The sequence below is a fragment of the Balearica regulorum genome, chromosome 1 (genome assembly GCF_011004875.1).
Source record: "Balearica regulorum gibbericeps isolate bBalReg1 chromosome 1, bBalReg1.pri, whole genome shotgun sequence".
Taxonomy (NCBI): domain Eukaryota; kingdom Metazoa; phylum Chordata; class Aves; order Gruiformes; family Gruidae; genus Balearica; species Balearica regulorum.
Genome location: NC_046184.1, coordinates 80,908,024 through 80,929,662, shown reverse-complemented (window position 1 = coordinate 80,929,662; position 21,639 = coordinate 80,908,024). Strand labels below are relative to the sequence as shown.

Genomic DNA, 21,639 nt, shown 5'->3' with positions numbered 1-21,639 from the left:
CATTATGCTGCTTGGAAAGGGGATGTTCAAGGGGCATTGTGGCCCCACTGGTCAACAACAATCACTCCTCAAAATCACAGACAGTCTTTACAACTAGGCTTGAACAGCTAGTTAAACCCACTCTGACCAACTACTCTAATGAATATCCAATTCCCCACAGATAGGTACAATTATGCCAGGCTGATGGACAGAGAGACACTCTTGTTTCATGAGCTGTTTTGCAAATACTCAGAGGACACAGCATTAACAAGATTCATTTGAATACTCTAGCAGCCAAAACAGATTTAGACACAAAACAAGGGAATTAATACACTGGAAACGAAAGCTTGAACAACCTGATTTGGGCATGTTATATGTAGACAGCTTGGGGTAAATATTTTATTTTCTGAAAAAACAGTTTGATTATCCTAAATAAAGCCTGACTTTTTTTTTTTTTTTTTTTTTTTTTTTTTTTTTGGCTTAAGCAAACAGCAAAAACTAGTTAGTTACATATACCAACTGAAGAGAGAAGGGACTATGTTTACTGGGAAATTTGCCAAGACATGAGAGATTTGGGTTGAAGTCCATCCTCTTCCTCAAGGATTTCAACTCACTACTTGGGACACACCCTTATCTTTCCTATGAAGGTGTAGCCCTGAGGTGGTGAGTTCCTGGTTGGTTTGGAACTCTCAAACAGTTCCTGGAGCTGTTTCACCTTGCATGGAATATCAGCCAAAGTTCCAATCCTTGTGCAAATAAATCTTTTGTATTTGTATAGATTGACAATGTAAAACAGGAATGATCCCTATCTGTTCCACAAGACCATATTCTGCATTTTGTTGGGTATGGCATTATTATAGCATGTGAGAGAAGGATCCAAATGCTTATACAAGATTTTCTCTTTTTTTTTCTTTTTTTTTCTTTTTTTAGGGGACATTGTGGAAACAAACAAAAATCTCATAGCATCATGATCTAAAGTAAAACATTTCAACCTCCCATACCACATTTCTTGGTACAAGAAAACGTAGACTAGGACACACAACAGTGCTTTGCTGTTCAGAGTCATGAAGTATCAGCGACGTTTGCTCAGTGACCCCAACAGTGTAATTGCAGAGATGTTCACCTTCTCCCTAGATATTCTTAGGAAAACATAATTCTCTTCATCATTTATATATCAGTATATTTGAAAGACTTGTGTTAACAGAGATGGACAACTTCACATGGAACACAGATGGGGCATATCAGAGATCATATTGTAACAAGATTCTCCAAGTCTTCATTCTATGCCTCTTCTTTCATCAGCTAATTGTACAGTTAACATCTCTTCAGATTCTTTCAGAATTATCTAATTCACTGAAATATGTACCTAATTCAAAGCTGGTTCTTTTTATTAACATCAAACGGCTTTGGATCAGGCCCTATTTTAAAAAAAAAAAAAAAAAAAAAAAGTCTTTCTACAAGCCTATTGTGCATTTGCTATTAGGTACACAATAGGGCTTCTGTGATTCCTCTCCCTGCCTCACCTATCATTATGCATATGTTAGCAGATAACATGTCATTAAAGAGTCATAAATGTCAGTCAGAGAGTCATTCAGAAAAGCTGAAGGAAGGTTTCTTGGTCTGCCAAGAAGTAGTTCTGATAAGGGATCACCTGCCCAAGCAATGCATTCCTATCTCACCACTAACATTTTCTTCCAAATGCACAGATGCCTTGCCACAAATTATTGTGGTTGAAAGGGTTTGAGAGAGGGAGAGATGGGAAGAGGGAAAAAGGAGTTGTTATTTTAAAACCATTTAAAACTTCTTCTGCCTGCTTCTGCATTAGAAAATTGCTTATGCCTGGAGGTTAGAGAATGGCTGTTCCTAAGCATCTGTTTTCTGACTTTATCTCCACCCCTACCACCCAAAATCATACTTTTATGGGCTTCAGAGCAGTTATCATCAATCGTTAATTTACAACTGCAAAATACACATTCTCAAATGACACAGCTCTGGTCTTCACAGTAAATCAAGGCCCTACCTATAAAAGGGCAAAATTTCCCTTACAACCAACTAAAAAGACAATACAACATGATACCAGACATACATAATATGTCTAGTAGGAAAAGAAAATTGCAATAACAATATCCAAAGATGAAAACAGAGCCCTTCTAACATCATCTCCAAAACCACTGTTCAGTTACAAGTTTTTTAATCTCAGCGAATAGTGTAAATCTTGAAATTAGTGTAACTTCCAAAGGAAACTAAGTAATGCCACTTTTTACATTTCAAACCTTGCATAGCTGAAGTTGCATCCTTGAAGAACTACAGATAAGATTTTCCTACCTTTACACTGCGTAAATCCCTTACATTGTGAATACTCACTAAGTACAAGGAAATACTCGAAATTCTACAGAATCATTTTTCAAAGCATGAGCAATAAAAGCAAATCAGAAAGTTTATAGGCTAAGACATTTTGAAGATGCAAGAACTTAAAATTAGGAAGATTCTTGGAAAGAGGATTTTCGGTCTTTCTAATTATAGAAGGTGACTGGAGAGAAAAGACATGTTTCCTTGGAAAACACAGTGCACCGAAGACATGGAAGGATCTGTGTATCCTTGAACAAGTCAATGGGGTACCACAAAGGGGAGGAATGGGAAGATCAAAACCTACATAGAAGTTAATTTTAATTTTGAAGTGTAATATTCCCAGGAATTCCCTACAGTAGGGGTCTTTATCACTTAATCTTGAACAAGAAGGGTTGGGTATAACTCCAAAAGAGACAGGCAGCTTCCAGCATAGAGGAGGTTGACAGTTGCATCAGAAATCTGATTTCTGCAGTGATTTGTGGACTGACAGCATCTCATAAGTCAAAGTTGAGTTACTGTACAGTAGAAACAGTGTGTTAAAGGTTTGTCCTGGGAAAGGAATTTGGGACTTGCAGCACAACAAAAACTGTTATATGATCAGCTTAGCCTCATCCAAGAGTGCTACCAGTTTGGGATGCTCAGAAAGGATAATATTGTGATCAGGGCAAATGTGAGGCAGCATTAGATCAGCATGTCGGCAGAAAAATGACAGAGCTGTGGCTGGGTAAAATCTTCATAGGCAAAAGACAGTGAGTCAGATTAAACTATTTTAAATTCTGAAAATTATAAAGGGTGTCTTATCACAAGGCACACCCTTAAAACATCTGGAAAATATCAGAGAGTGGAAAATCAACAACAGATCAAATAATCATAAATTCCAACTGAAAAATGGAGTGAGGGAAGGAGGATTCAAAACAGCATTCACTGCTGAATCTTAAATAATGGTATAAGTACCACCAAACAGGAAATATCTTTGCGCAGGTGCTGCACATCTTTCTCTCCTACTGAAACATATATGAGTTGAAGATGTGCAGCACACCCTCATAACTGGATACTCTAAAACTGGACACTGTCTAACCTGCCTTCCACTAGAAAAATACAGTAATTGCAGTGATTCCTTTTCTTTTATAAGACACAATTTCTATTTCAGAAATGAAACATGTTTCACTCTTCTAATTACAATAAAGAAACTGAAACTTAGCTGAGAAAATACTGATATTCATAGGACATAACAACATATGTTTACTGGTAATGTCAATGCTTTTAGAAAAAAATCCACATACCATATATAATTGGGATAGCAATTTTAAAGCTGTGAATGCATGATCTCTATCAGTTCACAAAATCCAGACTCCTTTTCCAAAATCCACTCTCCTTTTGGGGAAAAAAAGACAGAGATTACACCAAAATAGGCTCTACATTGATTATATAGAAAACATATTCTGAGAATGGCAGTGCTAATATTGCAGAGAAAGTTTAAACTTTCTGTATCTTACAGCATTTGTTCTGTTTCCTAAGAGTTATTGTGGGGATGGGGAGCCACCCTTTGGTCATTATTGTAAATGCAAAATCAATATAATGTACCACAGAAGCTGATGGTTTCTGCCCTCTGAGGAGGGTTGTTGGTAACCACCTATAAATTCACTGGGCATACTGACAGATACTCCAAGGATCATCTCTAGTTTAACACCATTTAAAGTATGTATCTTACCTTACAGGGATGATAGGGATGAGTAATCTCTGCTTGTGTACGGCTTTGAGCATTTTACGTGCTAAATGTTGTCATTACACTCTGTGCTTTCCGTTCTCTATCACATTACTGACGCAGATCAATTTCCACAAACTGAATGTCTGTAGCATCATTTCTCACTAAAATGAGGATTAAATGAAACAAAACATTTGTAGCTTCATAGACTTCTCTTCCATAAGCCCAAAATTGAATAAATGAAAAGGTTCAACCAGAATAACAAATTATTTTACTTTTTCATCATGGTGATTGACAGTCACAGATCTGGTGATTGACAGGACAAGGGGTAATGGGTTTAAGCTGAAGGAGGGTCGATTAAGATTAGATGTTTGAAACAAATTCTTCACCGTGAGGGTGGTGAAGCACTGGAACAGGTTGCCCAGAGAAGTTGTGGATGCCCCATCCCTGGAAGTGTTCAAGGCCAGGTTGGATGAGGCTTTGGGTAACCTGGTCTAGTGGAGGGTGTCCCTGCCCGCAGCAGGGGGGTTGGAACTAGATGATCTTTAAGGTCCCTTCCAACCCAAACCATTCTATGATTCTATGATTCTATGATCAGTGTGAAAAGCAGACTAACAACTAGAAAAGACCAAGAAACTGCTACCATATAATTTCAGCACAACAGGCTGGACACTGATGTAGAAAGGCAAAATCCTCAAAGAATGGAAAACACAGATACTAAGCCCAAGAAAGGTCAATTGACAGGGCAGAAAGGGAAACCTATGGAAACCGGCCAGGGAGATTAAAGTTAAGCCCCACACAAGTCTTATTTCACATTGAAAACCACAAACCATTCCCAGAAAGGAAGAAACTGTTATGCTCTCTCTTATTCTTGATGTGAGCAACCTTCTTAAATGCTTCTCTATTTTATGAGAAGGGACTAAGTTCCCAGAGTTTTCCATTTACTCCTCCCTCAGGACTTTGGATGCTGTTTTTCTTTCTTTCGACTTGGGATCATCCTCTACCATAGTCAGCTTTTGCTGGTCAGTATCAAGTGGAATTGGTCCATGAGACAGAGATGACGAACAGTGGATATGTAAGCACTGGATAATGCAGACACAGCAGGAAAACAGCAGTTTTGAATTTGGATACAGACTTGAGAACACCCAGACTAAGAAACTTAGATGAACTATAGGCTATTAGGTGACCAAAAATAAAAAGAAAAAAAGAAACAGACTGGAAATAGCCATCGGTTCAAAATAAAGGTAATTAGCAAAGACCACAATGAGATTACTAGCTGCCTTCTATCCTGCTACTTGTCATGAAGCAGTTTGAATAACCAAGTAAACAGTTACAGCAATAAGAATATATGTATTTCTTCACAGGCTCGAGATGTCTTACAAACACTACACTACTACACCAGACAAACCATCTGTGTTCCCACAAGATGAACATTCCTACTCATGTGTTACATTTGGGGATGAAGTTGCAAAAAGGTGGAGTGATGTCTCCAAGCCCACACAGTATATTAGAAGCAACATCAGGATAACACAGGAATTTCCAGTTGATCAAACTGCAAGGCCCCTTGGTCTACACTTGTATCCCTGTCATTCAAATGAAGCTTATTTGTCCTTAAGTTAAGGACCTTTTTCTTTCCACCACCAAAGAAAAGAGAGCACACTCAATCACTGAACCATTCCACTGGCTAAAAAGCAGCTCTTTAATTATTCTTTGTTAGTGACTCTCAACCAGTTTTCCTTGCCACAAAGGCCAGAAGCTGTCCAACAGTGCCAATGTGAAATATTAAAGTGAAAATGGAAAGGGCATGAGACAGTCATTACAATGTTTGGGTTTTTTCCTGAGGTATGGGGGCCACCCACATTGCATACTTTTCTGTAATGAATTTTGTTTAAAAAAAAATAATATTTATTTCAGCCTGTAGTAATACAGTCCATTTAGATTATTACAGTCTGGCGCTACCACTAAATTCAACACCAGTTTTGATTTGTGATTGTAGTACTGTTAGACATCAGTATATAAGGAATTTGCACCATGTGTTGACAAAAGGGTCTGACTGTATTTTCAGTCTGAGCCATCTTTCTCTTCTACATTTGAGCAGGTTCTCCAGACTTTCAAGGTTGCCACTTGATCACTGGAAGGTGAAACCAACACGCAGATAAAGCCAGTGTGGAAAGGCCTCTTGTGAAAAAGAGTAATCACACCTAAAAGATGTCAAAGCTTTTGGAATTATGACTGCAGTAAGAATTGAATGGGTTTGAAAGGACTTGATTAGCTCTGTCACACTGCAAATCTGGGAGTGATGGGTTTTCACAGTTAATTTGCAAGGCAAGAGAATGTTGCACCTCAGATGTGACTCCCTCCACCAGTATCAACCCGAGTTGACTTGTGGATGACTGTAGGGTACTGAATCTGGAACTGAAAAGAAATTAAGACAAGCAAATAACATAATGTGACTGAGATAATTTATCACCAGACAATTATACACTGCTTATATTTATTCTAAAACACTTCTGAATGAAGCATCTTATGAAAGTCACCTTATGTCTTCATTGCAGAAGAGCCATTGTTTGGTCTGATGCTGCTGTCAAAACACAGCAGCTGCTCAATGCATTGTGTTTTCAAATGAATAAACACTAACATATAGACAGGGACTTAACTAATTAAATTCATGCATACAGCTGAATGATAGACACTAGTTTGCGCTGAAACATAACATACTCTGCCAGGCCGCAAAAATTCCACCCAAAAGGTAAATCTTGGACATCCAAAATACCTTGTTTCATGTCCACATGTATCCTAAAAGTGTTCAAACCCAAATGTCCTCATTCTGGATTAGTTTCCTGGGATCTTCTATTTGGGTTACTATGTGTGATTGAAAGCACCAAAATTATGCACCTAAGCACTGAATGTGTGAGCAGTAATTGGCAAGGCACTTCAAGTCTGATAGCTCTTTTAGTCAGCACTGGTTGCATTCAAAACCATGGAAAAGCAGGGAGTTAAAAGGACCTTGAGGGAACCACTGCTGCCTCCTCCTCCTCTATAAAACCAATGTTCAAAAAGAAGACTCAGATTCCTGAATTCCCATGAAGGAAAAAAAGACATCTCCTCACATTAGGAACATGTTCAGGTGAATTAAATCTCATCTTCTCATGTGGAGAAAGAGCTGGTGCAGAAGCAGCAACCCTGCAATGTGCTCAGGACATGTCTAATCTGGTTATCTCTTCCCTAGAGGCAGCTGCAGTGAAAACCTTCCAGGGTGACCAAGACCATCTCCTTTTCTTGTCACAAGGACACACATTCCATACCTGGGCAGGTGCCTTCAGGAGAACTCAGAATCACAGAATGGTAGGGGTTGGAAGGGATCTCTGGGGATCATTTAGTCCAACCCCCCTGCTAAAGCAGGTTCACCTAGAGCAGGTTGCACAGGATTGCATCCACGTGGGTTTTGAATATGTCCAGAGAAGGAGACTCCACAACCTCTCTGATACTTATGAACTTGTCAGCTACAAAAAGAAAATCGGCCAACCATGACTACAATTCTCTCAGGCAATAGGCAGGAACTGGGAGAAGCTTGCAGACTATCTATTCCTGAATCCCCACAAAGGACTATTCACGGTGACCATCCTACAGTGCACTTTGTAAAGACTAACAACTTTGGGTGGCAAACTTGAGGTAATTTCTATCGAGCTCCTGATAACACAAGCAAGAGCCAACATTCATGTGCACCTACTTTGGGTGGTGTTGGCAGGAAGTCATTTACACAAATCATACCAAGTGATGGATGTCTTGGATGACTGTTATCAAGAAGGATGCACCTTGTGCAGAATCACCATTGCATGTGCTCATGCACATTTTTCTAACATGCAGCTTGTTGCGAACTATAATTTGATCTTTAACGCTCAGTACTGCAGAATACAAGGCAACTAAAACTTAAAACCTTTCTGAAGATGAGCAACCTTCTCCATTTGAATTTTAAACCTTTTGACCTCTATTTTAATGGTAGCAATAAATGCTTCCAACTTCCATTAAAGGAGCATCTAATATCCAACCAGCAACCATAAGCCTCTAGGCAATTCCTCCCAGTCCCTGGGAAAGCATTTCATTACAAATAATTCAGGGGAAGTTCTTATTTCTTGATGGCACCCCAATTGCTGGCACCTTTGAGAATCTCATTTGTTACCACACAAGAGATAAAAATGTGATAGTTTGGAGTAAAAACTGTATTTTAAAAGAAATAATTCCTTTTGTGATTTTATTGTACTTATTATTTACTTTATTGATTTATTTCCGCTTTTACCATGTATACTTCATTCTTATCTTCTACACTGTCTATTAAGATGGAGAATAAAACTAGACTGATCAGTTTTGCCTTTGGAATTCCTTTATCAGTTACCAACACAATAATTTTGTTTAAATTGCAAACAATACCTGGTGAAATTTTAATTAAAAAAAAATTTTTTTTAAATTGAAATCTTAAAACTGTTTCTGGAAGCATTTCTCTTAATATTGGATTTTGCAACTTTTTTAAAGACCAGAATCAGTATTTTATGCCTACGTTACAAAGCCACATTATATTCTGAGAATGGAATATTTAGAGGGAGCAATATTTCTTCCAAGAATGACTAATGAGCTGAAAAGCAAAACTTGATCCCGTTACACTTCTCGCACATCAGGCAAATACATAGAACAGATCAGCATGTTTTGTCCAAAGGCTGGAAAGCGTCTTAGTGACTCCCAACTGTCCGTAAATATATTATACTTAAGAAAGACACGGTGCTCCAAGCTTGTAGATAGAGTAATATCCCTACTCAATATATAGACTCCATCATTGTGGAGAGTGCAAGTCAAGTTAAGACCCGATTTTGATGTGTTCTCTTTGAGGTAGAGCCATTCTTTGGTAGCAATGTTGTAAGACTGCACAGTTAGCACGTCCTCACTTTGGCTGGATTTTTGGTTTGGTCCAAGTTCATGAATGCAACCCCCTACCAGATATATAGTTTCTTCAACAGAGAGCATCTGTTGTTTGCGAACATGGACATCACAAAGTTCAAAGTTGGTCCAGGAATCAGAAGTGGGACAGTACTGCAAAATGTTCATATTCCTATCTGAAACAGAGGAGAGATATTTAAAAATAAATATATTAGAAGGTAGTCATGGAGGAGGATTCTTCCTCCCTACAAACTGTATCAGCCATTATTACAGATTGCTAAGGTATTACAGTGTAAAACCATAGAAGACCAGGGAAGACATACTGATTATTGAGAACTGCAACTCTTTGCCCTTGACAATAAAGTTCGAATGTTCTGTTCCTTCGCAGAGGGAAAAATTAAGCTACTTCTGGCACATTATGTGATGTAAATTGCCTGGGGATGCAGATTTTAGCAGAATAATCCCTACCTTTTAACTTAGGCTTTTTATTTTGTCTCCAATTGATGTGTAAGAATTTTTTATGAAAAGGGAAATGGAGCAATATTTGTTCTCCAACAGTGATAGCAGATGAATCAAATTATCATGAAGACAGTATGCTTCATTAATGGTAGCCAAGTGATGATTTATCATCTAAGCTTAACTTTGATACTTTGCATTTCATTCCATAAAATCAAAGTTTTATGGAATAAAATTCATAAAGCTAGTTACATTTCAGCAAGTGGCACGGATGGCCTAAGGGCACATGTTCAATACCTTACAAAGAGAGGAACACACATTGTCAAAATCATTTAAGAACCACGAACTCCATACTCCAGCGTCAGGCAGAGGCACAGAAAAAAGCTGAAGCCATATCTATACTCAGTGGATGCATGTGTTTGCAATATTGTTCTACAAAATTGTTACAATACCACCCTGATTTACGGTGCAGCAGAGACCCTGGCTGTGTCCAAGGCTCCACTAAATTAACACAGAATGCACAGGACTCATTAGCTAGCAAATTCAGTTTCAATCTCTAGGGAGACCTGAGCTAAAATCCAAACTCAAGTGACAAGAGGCAACAGGTTTGCAGACTCCAGCCTGGTCTTTTAATAAAATCTGCACCATATCACAAGTCTATCCTGCATGACGATCTCCAGATGAGCTCCCAAGTGGAACAGCAGACAGTGACATACTGACAAGTTATGTAAGGGCACAGGTATAAATAGCCATAAATGCAACTGGATTGTCATGAATGAAGTGCATTAGCGGCATGACTGGGGAGGAGCTGCTACAGCATTTGCTTGCACTCTGATGATTTTCAGTTGTCATTTATTACTTTACATTGCCTTCTTGAACACCTAAGCCACTTCTTTAAATAACGGAAAAAAAGAAGGAAAAATATCATGGCAATGCTCTATGAAATTGCTGATTAAAGCTCTACATATAGATGATCTTTGTCTACAAATAATGTATCATGCTCTGACTCATTAAGGGGCAGGGGGAAATCCCAATTAAGTTTCTATGTCTATCTATAGCAGTAATCTTCCCAGGCAAAAAGTTCTGTGATTTGAGAGGTGGTATGTGAAATGGAAGTCTGTTGCGATATGGCCTTCATTTGCTCAGCCCAGAGCCTGGGTCTTTTATATCCACTGAAACAACAACAAAAAAAAACCCCAGCAATAAAAAACATGAACATTATAGTGCCTGACATGGATTTTCTATTAGGATCTAGGTTTACAAGTGAGAGCTGAGAACTGGAAGGAGGGTCTTTATTCAAAAGTGTCATTATAATTTACAGTGAGAAATTCCAGATCCTACCATCTTTTGGAAAGCGCAGCCTCAGGAGAAAGCTGTACACAAATCAAAAAAATAGTCCAAAAACCTACCAAAACTGAGGTATATGCTGAAATACGAAAAATAAAATTAAATTAAAATTTACATATTAATTGCTGCATGTGTTTTATGTAGTGAGTGTAGTTAAATATCAAATGAACCTCAGCATCTCTTAGTTAGGCCTTAACGTTCTCTGACATCTGCACAACCTGGAAGGTAAATCACCAGTGTAACTGCGGTAATTCTGGTTTCTAAGTCTGATAGCTGTCCTAGGCCAAGGAGTCACAGAAAAACTGATTCTAGAGCCTCATTCAGGAAAGGATCTTTATTTATAACAAGCACAGGCGTTTGTTGTCCTGAACAGCCTTGCGTTTAAACATAACTCTAACCGTGCTAGTTATCCACTGCTCACAACTTTACACTGTTTTACTATCCTGTTTCCATTAAAAACAGCTTTTAGGAAAAGACCTAGGGAAAGACAGAGGCCTGAAGGTCAGCAGCAATCTCCTGAAGTGTGGAAGAAGCAAGAAGTAACTCACTGACTACCCTCCTTAAGTTGAAATCAAAGGTAGTACCAAAAAAGGAGCTCGAGACAGGGCAGCAATCCTGACTACACACATTTTGTGAATTAATTTTAAGGGAATAGGATCTACATCAGCAACATGCTGACCTTCCTGCTCATGACACCAGAAGTAGACAGCCTGAAGAAAGAACAGCACAACAACCAGAAAAGGAACTTGCGAAGTGCAGGGGATGTAGGAGAAAAGCTGGTATTGCCATAATCTTGTAGCACTATTAACCAAATCAGAGCTTTTTCTTATTACCTCTTCTCTCTCTTTCTCTAGATAAAAATGACAAGCCCCTAACTCCAGTCTCTAGAGACAAGGTTTTCCATTCCTCTGTTTTGGTCTTTGTTCTCTGCTCTCTTGTCTCAAAGGATGTTTCCCCTTGGGTCTGACTTTTCAGCACAGCAAGTGTTGTGTGCCAGACATCTCCCAGTCCTAGTGCACAGGGCTGAACTGCATCAGGGAGCATGATGCACTCCAACGGGTCCCTTAGCGGGGATGGCCGGAGGGCTGGGACTGCAGAGCACGCCACAGCATGGCCCTCCATCTGGAAACAGGCACACTGATATCTTTTGTTTTCCTCAGTGAAGCCCCCAGGTTCTGGGTCAGAACGGACCTAACAAAATGCTTTCGAAATGCATTACCACAAGGATCATGAGGGGTGGAAATGCGTCTTTTATAAACCTTATAATGATTCAGAGCTAAAATCTGCTCTGACAGTAGAAGGGACAGCTTGTTCTAATGTCAGTTTAGCTTTGCTTGCAGTACTTTCTGTAAAAACTGATCTCTCTCCTAATTTTATTCTCCATTCGGAAAAAAAAAACCCCAAAACTGCTGTGGTCAAATGAAGTGGGCAAAGGATTAGAGACAGGATTTTAAGTTTTGGACATCCTGGTAAATACTGAACATTTGACATGGCGGGGGGGGGGGAAGACTTCTAAAACTCTGAGGAATGGTATTCCTCCCAAAGAATGGCACTAGGTGCTTAAGGAATGAACAAATGGGAGCTCTTGTTAAGTGGCTTGCTTTTCCACTGGATGAAGAAAAAGTAATTGTCAGGAGAGAATGCAACTTCGAATCCTTCCTTCTAGACAGTATCCTCAGAAAACAAGGTATAGAAAGGAAATAAGTAAAAAATGTTTGTTCTTGATTAAGCTTTTGATAATTAAGTTATTTCAGCACTGAGAATCTTACCTACAGCTTGAATTTGCCTGTGAAATGCTGAAACAGAAACACTGAAATGCTATAGTGAAATGACACCTACTGATACATGAGAAATACTAATGCAGGCAGATATTTTCTTCCTATTTTTCCTTCTGACAGTCGAAACCAGGTATTTAAAAGTAAACCAAGTGTATCATTTGAGACCTCTCTTTCTATTGTGTGATCACAATCTAAAAAAAGGAGGTCAGCTGGGTGCTGAAGTACCCATCAGTCTGTTCCTTCAGAATAATAGAGTCCCAAGTCTATGTAGGCCATGAAAAACAAATAATATCTGATTCCTCTATGACAGAGCTAATTTTTTTTTTCATCAATTATTTTCTACCAGTGACTTATTTCTACATGTTTTAATGAGTATTACGCAGCTTTCTACATCAGTTCAAAAGGTTTCCTGAAAAAGAGAAGAAAACTATCTAGGCCTTAGAAGCAATCCAGTTTAAAAAAAAAAAAAGTAAAAGCAAGCTTGCTACCTCGTGTAGTGTATCCTCCGATAACATAGATCTTGCCCTTGCATTCGCAAGCCGAGAATTCTGCAAGAGGGTTTGGCATGGATGCTACAAAATTCCACCAGTCGTTTTCTGGGTTGTAGCACTCCACATTGGAAAGGGATTGACCACCGATGGCATAGAGCTTTCCATTTACAGCCAAAAGCTTAAAATTGGACCTGAAAGAAAAGATTGCAGCGTTTAAATAAGTCGCATAGATGTACAGAAAAATATAGGAAAGAAAGTTCTTCCGATCCAGGCTCCAACATACTCATCATCACTTACGACTTGTACCATCACTTCATATACTACTGCATCTGAACTCTTCTGTGCAAGGCCAAAATTCTGTGATTACACTGTAATTACTTAGGACAGTAACCAGTGACATTCTGGATGTTAATGATGTTAATGTTGAGACTGAGGAGTATTTTATTTTGGATTTTAATCTGTCACAGTTTGAGCTCTAAATGTTTAGTTAACTAATGTGTTCAGTAGATGCCTCATCTTTCCTAGGCTTTTAGTAAAGTACCTTTAGTAGAGAAAAACCTATTACATATACACACAGTCAAGGATATTATTTTAGTTAAAATTGCAGAAATTTCAAACGAGACTTGATGAATGCCTAAGAATGTGTACTGGTCTTAGTCTGTACATCCTCCTTCCCACTGAAGCAAGATATATCCATAAATTAATGTTCCACCCAGCACTCCACAGGCAATGTCCTGTTCTTTTATTTCTTATTCCGCTCCATTAAGCTGTTACATTTCACGCAAGGCAAAGGGCAACTTTCTAATTACTGAAGTGCAAGAAGCCTTATATCTGACACTTTCCAGATAATATGGGCAGAAACAAATGGTCTATGGAAATTAAAGGTGCAAGTCTGTAGGAAGAAATTGGAGGACTTGAAGATAGAGGACTTGCATGCTCAGCTATTCCTTCTAGCTGTGGAAGCTGGTCTAACAAAAGATGAGCTCTTCCTCTCCTCAGAAACAGTCTCATTGCCTGGAAAGGTTATTCCTTCTCTACTGCTGAGCAAAATTGAGATTTTACCATGCACTATCCCCATTAAATGGATGTGTGAAAGTCATTGGAGTGCACCAGCTCAGCATAAAGTCAAATGGGGAACTGCGTTATGTCTGTAAAACTGAAGTGGTGCTTTGGACTTGCATTGGCCTGCTGAGCAGTAAAGTGAGTTACACTCTGCATGAATCCAAGATTCAAAACTTACCGCTAAGTAGTTTTGCAGGGTTTTGTCTGGACAAAATGAACCCTGCCTAGCAGCAGACTGCCCTGCAATTTCTTTTTATTAAACATATTTGGAAAAAGAATTTGTTTCCAGATGGAATCATTTTGTTCTTGTCATCCTGATACAGCTTTGGAAACTAAAATGCTCCTTTGAAGGAATTAATTGTTTTTTATTCTTTTTTTTATTCTTTTTTTTTTTCTGACATTTATGATTGGGTCACTCTGTTCATCTCCTCTCTACAGCAATTATGTTTTCCATCTCAGAGAATCCAGAATAACATGGCAATCAATAGTGGGTATGAAATGAGGATAATTACTTGCAAAACATTATGATTTTCAAACCAATGTACCTGTTCTAAAAGTTATGGTGAAAAAAAAAATAAAATTCCACAAGTTAACAAAGGGACAAAACCACAAAATGTAAATGCATTTTCCAAGCAATCCTTTAAAATCTGAAATATGTTAGAAAGTCTGTAATTCCATGCCTATGATGGAGGTTGTGCAAGATTTTTAGCTTATAAAATGAGTTCACACACACACGGATAGCATTTCCCTTTTCTAAGATCTTCTGGCCACTTTTTAAACTTGCTAAAAGTTCTGCCACAGAGGATGTGAATTAACTAAAGAAGTGTGTAATGTCAGAACATTAAAGAACTCAGGTTTGCTAATTCACACGTGCTTCTCTAGTTACCCTCTAATTGTAGCCTCTTACTACTTTAACCGAATGGAGGTAATTTATCTAGTTTTTGCTTGATGGCCTTTGTATCACTGAATCGTTTCTTGCAGCACAGGGAAAACTATCTGGTGAAAGATGTACAGCACAACTTCCAACTTCAATTATTCTTTTCAACTTCAATTATTCTAGAAAGAGGCCACCTACATTTGTGTCAGTCATTTAACCACTTGCAACACTTGTTAAAATAGATCACATACAGGGGAAGTGCCTCAGATTTATGGAACACATTAACTATAAGGTTCATTTTACTCAAAAATAGCCGTAAGTATCCATCAGCACACTTTATATGAAAGTTTGGACAATGCCTCAGTATGTTATGAAAAACTTCTGCCATTCACCTTTCCATGCCAATAACAGCAGGTGTTTTTATGGAGAGTGAACATTAGGAAATATTTAGTGTATTTTTACACTCTTTTAATGTGTTGGAGCAGTTGGAAACAAGGAAAGCAAACATTGAGCAACCAGCCAGCTCTCCACAACTAACAACTGTTCCATGGACTACAGCTTGGAAACAACGGAGCTGAACAGTCCGTCAGATTCAACTGCGATATAACTCCACTCACACCACAGAGTTATCAAAACTTGGGGGATCAAAAGTACTTTCCAAATGCAAGGCCTGGGGCATACCTTTCCTGTTAGGACAAGACCGGGTATGAGCTGTCTTCTGATGTCCCTTGGTTCCTCTGAAAGGAACCCCGGGAACACAAGCAAGAGCGAGCTGTGGGGTTTTACCACAGGTCAAAATACATTTTTCATTCAATAAAGATTAAGTGCAAAGCACTATTTACACAAAGGAAGAAAAATGTAATGCACAAATGCAAAGGATGTGGGGGTCAGAGTGCATAGCTTTCTGAATGCAGACAACATTCAACAACTTGGAAAAAACCCTACATTGCCCTGGATTGCATTAACAGCCACAGATGTATCTGTAGGAGACCACTCTGAAAGTGGCTATCACGAGGACAGCAAGCATTCTTCTTATTCACTGACAGATATCATTCATTTAGTATACAGCAAGAAAAAGTTAGTATAGGTATTAGAGAGGACTTCCTGATCAGAGGGGTGGCTAAATATGGGAACAAGTTACCTGGGAGGAAGGAGGTTGGAATCTACGTTGCTGGAGGGTTTCAAGAACAAGTTAGACGTGTATTTGCAAGATAAGCTTGGTCCTGCTGTAGAACAGGAGGCTTGGACTAACTAGCCTGTGGTTCCTTCCTGCTAAATGATCAACATTAACCTTAAAATTTCTCACAACTCAGATGACTTCTTTATTCTAGAATTAAAGCATTTAAAACAAAGAATCATGAAAGCACATGAAAACTACTGGTTTTTAACACTCCTTATATGAGTCTGCAAAGCACACTGCATCCAACGTTTTGCTTTGGAAGCATGTGATACATTTGTGATAAATATGACATGAATATTTCTAACTTAAAAATTTCTGAAGTCTATTTCCCCCAACACAGAGAATTTTGAGTGGGGAAAAAAAAAAAAACCAAAACTATTAAAACATGTGGAAAGATAAGGTCTCATAAACCGCTACCATTCCCCAGGAGCATCCTCTCCTATATTCCTGTAAGAGTCCTCAGAGTGGCAGCAGTTCAGGCACAGATTGCTCACAAAAATCATGTTCCATGTGTATAACCAGCCAGGGGCTTACAAGGGTCTTCCAAGCCTGGAAGATTTACCTGCCATGAGTAGGAAGGTTCTGAAGGAAAATAAAAGTGGAATATACAGCTGTAACTGGCACATGCAGTAGAAATCCTATGAGTATATTTTTTTTAAATAGCAAATTTCATCTGACAGCATCGATTTAAAGGAAAGTATGGAAAGGTACTCAAGCGCATTACTTGAACACTCCCCAATGTGCTTTGTTACCTGCGTGTCCCCAAAGACCAGAAGTGGTCTTGGGCAACCTTTACATGAAGCTTCTTCCATGAAGAAAAGTCCAGGTCGTTCTCCGAAGACACTATCCCAAGTACAGCAGTATCTCTAGAATTAAGAGATCTAGAAACTGCGATCTGTTATGGACCATTTGTGACCAGCAAATGAGGCTAGATTTAGCCCTCAGATGATGAGAAATTTCAGGCTCAGTCACAAGCTTCCTATATGAGCCTGAGAAAATGTTATCTCCCTTGTGTATGCATAAATAGGAAATAACACTTTCTGAAGCTTATATGGACATCACAAGAATAATATATAGGAGTAACTGGTTGTGAATAAATTTGAAACTACAGTAATAAGACCTCTACATGTGGAGAGAAAGCTAACAGCTATAACCTAAACCAGAATGACTGCTAAGTATTTGGCATACATCTGATGGTGTTTGTCTTATACTTAGAAATAAGTTGGGACTATCTCATCCATGCATGTGCAGAGAATCCCAGCATCCTGGGATTCTATATTACAATAATGGAAATAATTAAAGACAAAAATATCGTAGAATTTACAAGGTTTGTTGAGGACAGAGAGCTTCTGATATTAAGAGGAAATCAGCACAATTATTTCCATAACTCCTCAGCCTTCCCTTGAGTCCAACGCATGTATCCTTTCATATAGGCCAACTCCAGATACTCTGCTGTCTGAAGTCAAACCAACTTCAATGGGAACTAGAACCCTCCCTCAAGGTATGTAAAAAGTTAATCCATGGGATGTAATTATATCAGCTGACATAACTTCATTTGGCAAACAGTCACATGACTGTAATTCCTAAGCTGCATGCTGGGCAACTGCCCTGCTTATTTTACTACAGCATAGCAAATTAAAAATACAACGCTGAGCAAACTGCGGATCTAATTGCAGCACATCTGTGTGGCAGACAGGCATCAATGCTGTTCGTGTTGAATGCAAAATCCCTGATCCTAAAAATCTCCCTGCTCTTGGCTCCTATGGCACAGGCCATCCCTTCCTGAGTTCTGGCCACAAAGTGTCAAGTGTGTCACCAGAGAGCTGAAATGTTATGTCAGATAGAAAAAATAATAACTTCAGAGTTGAGACTCTGTGAAGATGTAAAGTCATTCAGGGAGAACATACTCACTTGCTGCTACCTTGCAGTTTTGGGGCAGGTGTAATTCTGGGCTCTTTTTAGCCTGCAATAACTACCACGAAATGTAAGAATGGAGACTATTCCAAAAACATCTGTTTTCATGCTACTTTTTTGCAGTAAATGGCTAGCGTAAAATTCTGTGCTAAGGAATACCTTGCTGCCACCTGTGACAGGCTTCAAGCTTCAGTTGGTATGGCAGTGCAGTTGAAAACAGTAATATAAGGAGAAAATATCCATGTGTTTATTTCAGATATAATGATTATATATCCTAGAAAAAAGGGAAAGTGTGGGAGGAAAAAGGCTGATCTAGAGTTTGAACAGCCAGGTCATAAGGTGAAAAAAGGGCCTCGAAAAAGCATTTTTTAACAGGCCCTCATTTGCCATGCAGCAGAATCATCGCACATAATAACATCTCTCTTGCTAGACACATCACACAAACCAATGCCAAAACCTCGTAACTTGATCAACGTGGGACTTCTATGTTTAAGTTAATTTCCATAGGAGATAGAGTGCGGGCTGACCCCATCATCCTTTTTTACCGAGGCCAACGCACTCTCAATCATGCTCACGTAGGCAAAATTGCCAAAGCAAGGCCAGCTAAAACATCTCAGTTCCCACAGGCGCCTCGGTGAAGACTGCGTAGAGGCTCACTCTCTAAGAAATACATCTGTAAGAAAAGGTGTTTCCAGTGTTCAAAAGCTAAACATTCATTTTACAGATGAAATTTTTTCACAATACCATTCCAAGAAGCCAGAAATACTGAAAAAATAATGTTTGTGGTCAATTACGAAGACTGATTATAGAAACAATCATTTCAGTGAAATTCTCCCAACAATACAGGAAGTGAAAAAAAAGGGCGAAATGGGAAAGAACTAATTTTAGCTCAAACTTCTGTTTTGAGGGGTTTTAGCTGGCAAGAGCTAAATAGAGATTGGAATAGAGACTGCAGTTTCACTACCCAGATGCAAAGCATTTATGCCAATGGTTTGGGTCTGCATGCTCTTTGGATTTAAAGGATGGAGAAGAGAATTTCTGTTCTACAATGAATTTTGGCCTCCTTACTTGTTCTTTTTCAGACAGAGAAGATAAAAGATTTAAACACTTTTTCTAAAATGGAAACAATGAGGAAGTTCACGTTGGATAACAGAAACATTTTGTTTCAGTGAAGTAAAAGGCTTTGTTTCAAGAACTCTGCAGTGTGATTAAGGCAGAGCAGCCACAACCTTGGCCAGGGAGATGGCCTCTCTTCTTGGGTCGCCCTCAAAGCTAGCTCTCCATTATTCTTTCAAATGTAAATTATACAAGTGTTTCTGAATACTAACTTAAATTTACATGTCAAACAAACAATTCAAAAGCATAAAGGAAAAAAGCAAAATGGTCAAATGATGAATGATTCCCAAATCCAAATATTTTCATAAAGTGAGAAATTTCTCACAATCTTCCTGACTTTTTTTTGGTGAATATTTCACTGAAATGCAGGCCCACAGAACATTGAGATTTTTATGAAAGTACAAACCAATGAAAAACTGCTCCATGTAAATCTTTTCAGCCATCTCCAGCTCTGATAGAATGTACCTCCCCACTAAGAGCAGAAAAACTTGTCATTTACAGTACTAGAGTTAAAATATACCACAAAGAAAGTAGAAGAATTTTATCTTTGGTTGTCTGTTGTTTTTTTTTAAAATCTTTGCTATTTCAAAGAGAATTTCTACTACCAGAAAGACAGCTGTTTGGAGAAGCTGGCTCCTTGTATACTACAGTTTAAAGGAAAAGTGGGAGCCCACCACCATTTCACACGGAGGTGAATGATCACGCATGGTTGAGGGCTGTAGCACAGTCCTCCTCTGATGCTTACCCTAGCTCATGTTGTCCCACAGCTGAGGCCATAACCACCAGCATCTATGCAACAAAGGTCCCCCTCACCTGTCCCTTGCCACAGCAGCTCCCTGCGCCATGCAGAGGGAGAGAGGCAGCAGCGCTGTGCTGCGGTGGGATGACTGTTGCCAGTAAAGACAAGGTTTGCCAGGCCTATCCAGTTGCACACTGCCAAGCCATTGCCAAGTACTGCCGTCCTTCCCACCACATGATGCAAGAGACACGGGTGATTCACGGCACAGAGACGGGTCTGAATCACTTCTCGTAAGATTGAGTCCAGTCAACACCACATGACTCAACAGGGTCTACTTTGACAACATACATGGACACACACGTGTATTTCAGGAAGCAGGGGTTACCTCTTCTGGTTCATTGAAGCCAGCTGACTCCATTCATTTAGGCAAGGGTTGTAACAATGGGCAGCCGAAATCTCCTGGCTGGTGATCCTGTAGCCCCCAACGATGAACAGGTAGTTGTCCAGCATTGCCGACCCATAGCCTCGGACGTTCACCAGATCAGGGGGCAGGTTGTTGGCCAGGGGCAGCCACCTCTGCGCTTCCTCATCATACCTCAGCATAGACCAGGGGGCTTCTACCTGAGGGTGACAGCCGGGAGGCAGGCCCAGGGAGGAGGCACCCATGAAGTCCCCGATGGCCACGAGGGTGGCGGTGCCCCTCATCCGCCTCTCCTTCAAGTGCTGCTGGAGAGCATGGGGCAGGAGGAGATGCGACCGGGCGTCGGGCCTCCGCAGCACCTGATGGTAATGGGTGGCCATGAAGTCTAGACAGGCATCGTGCAAGTCCTGGAGACCGTAGACCTGAGCCAGGCGGTGCAGCTCAAAGCAGTTGCCCAGCCTCACCTGAGAGAGGAGCAGGCGGAGCAAGGGGGTGACCTGCAGGTAGGAAGCGGCCTCCACCAGCTCCTCCAGCAAAGGGGGCTCCTCATCGCCCCCCTCCTCCTGCTCCAGCCTGGCCAGGCAGGAGGTGTTGATGAAGTCCAGCACCAGCTCCAGCCCCAGAGCGCTCAGCCCCCCGCGCAGCAGCTGCTCCTCCTGGCCCTGCCCTGCCTCCCGCATGCCCGAGCGGTAGAGGGCTCGGAAATAGTCACTCTGCTCGATCAGCTTCCTCTTGCACACCGGGTAGCACTTGTCCCCCAGCCGGATCTGCACCACTTCCTCCCCCGCACCGGCCCCATCCCCTTCTTCCCCTTCCCCCTCCTCTTCCTCCTGCCGCCGCCGCTCCGCCAGGGACATCGCTCACCCCCTCCCCTGGCTGCACTTCAGCCCGGCCGCTGCCGGTTGCGGACAGGCTCCTCCTCCGCCCCGGTGGCCGCTGCCGGGATGGGAGGAGCGGAGCGCAGCGGCGCCGGGCCGGGCCGCGACGCGCCGAGCCGGGCCCCGCCGGGGGAGGCGGGCAGGGAGGGAGGTGGTGCCGGGGCCCCGCCGGCTCCGTCCCTGCAAGGAGAGAAGAAGGGGAAGGAAAAAAAAAAAAAAAACCCACGGAGAGGAAAGAGAAAAAAAAGCCCTAAAAAGGCAATGTTGAAGCGCTCAGGCGATGGCGGGGCCTCTCCGCGCTGCCCGGCTGCCCGCCGGGGCCATCGGCGCCAAAGGCACCCACCGCGCCCGGGCCCGGTGCTGGGGAGGGGGGATTTTTCAGCTCATGTGCTCGGCTCCAGGGTGAACTAACAGGCAA

At 40.6% G+C, this 21,639-nt stretch overlaps 1 protein-coding gene across 1 annotated transcript; it reads right to left on the bottom strand.

Annotated features, from left to right (window-relative positions):
- Positions 1–8,396: 8,396 nt before the first annotated feature.
- On the bottom strand, positions 8,397–21,200 carry KLHL42 (kelch like family member 42). The gene is made up of 3 exons (XM_010313371.2): positions 20,308–21,200; positions 13,032–13,225; positions 8,397–9,138 (listed from the first exon to the last, which is right to left on the bottom strand). The coding sequence occupies exons 1-3, from the start codon at positions 21,198–21,200 to the stop codon at positions 8,687–8,689; spliced, it is 1,539 nt and encodes a 512-aa protein (XP_010311673.2). The 3' UTR covers positions 8,397–8,686.
- Between the last annotated feature and the right edge of the window lie 439 nt (positions 21,201–21,639).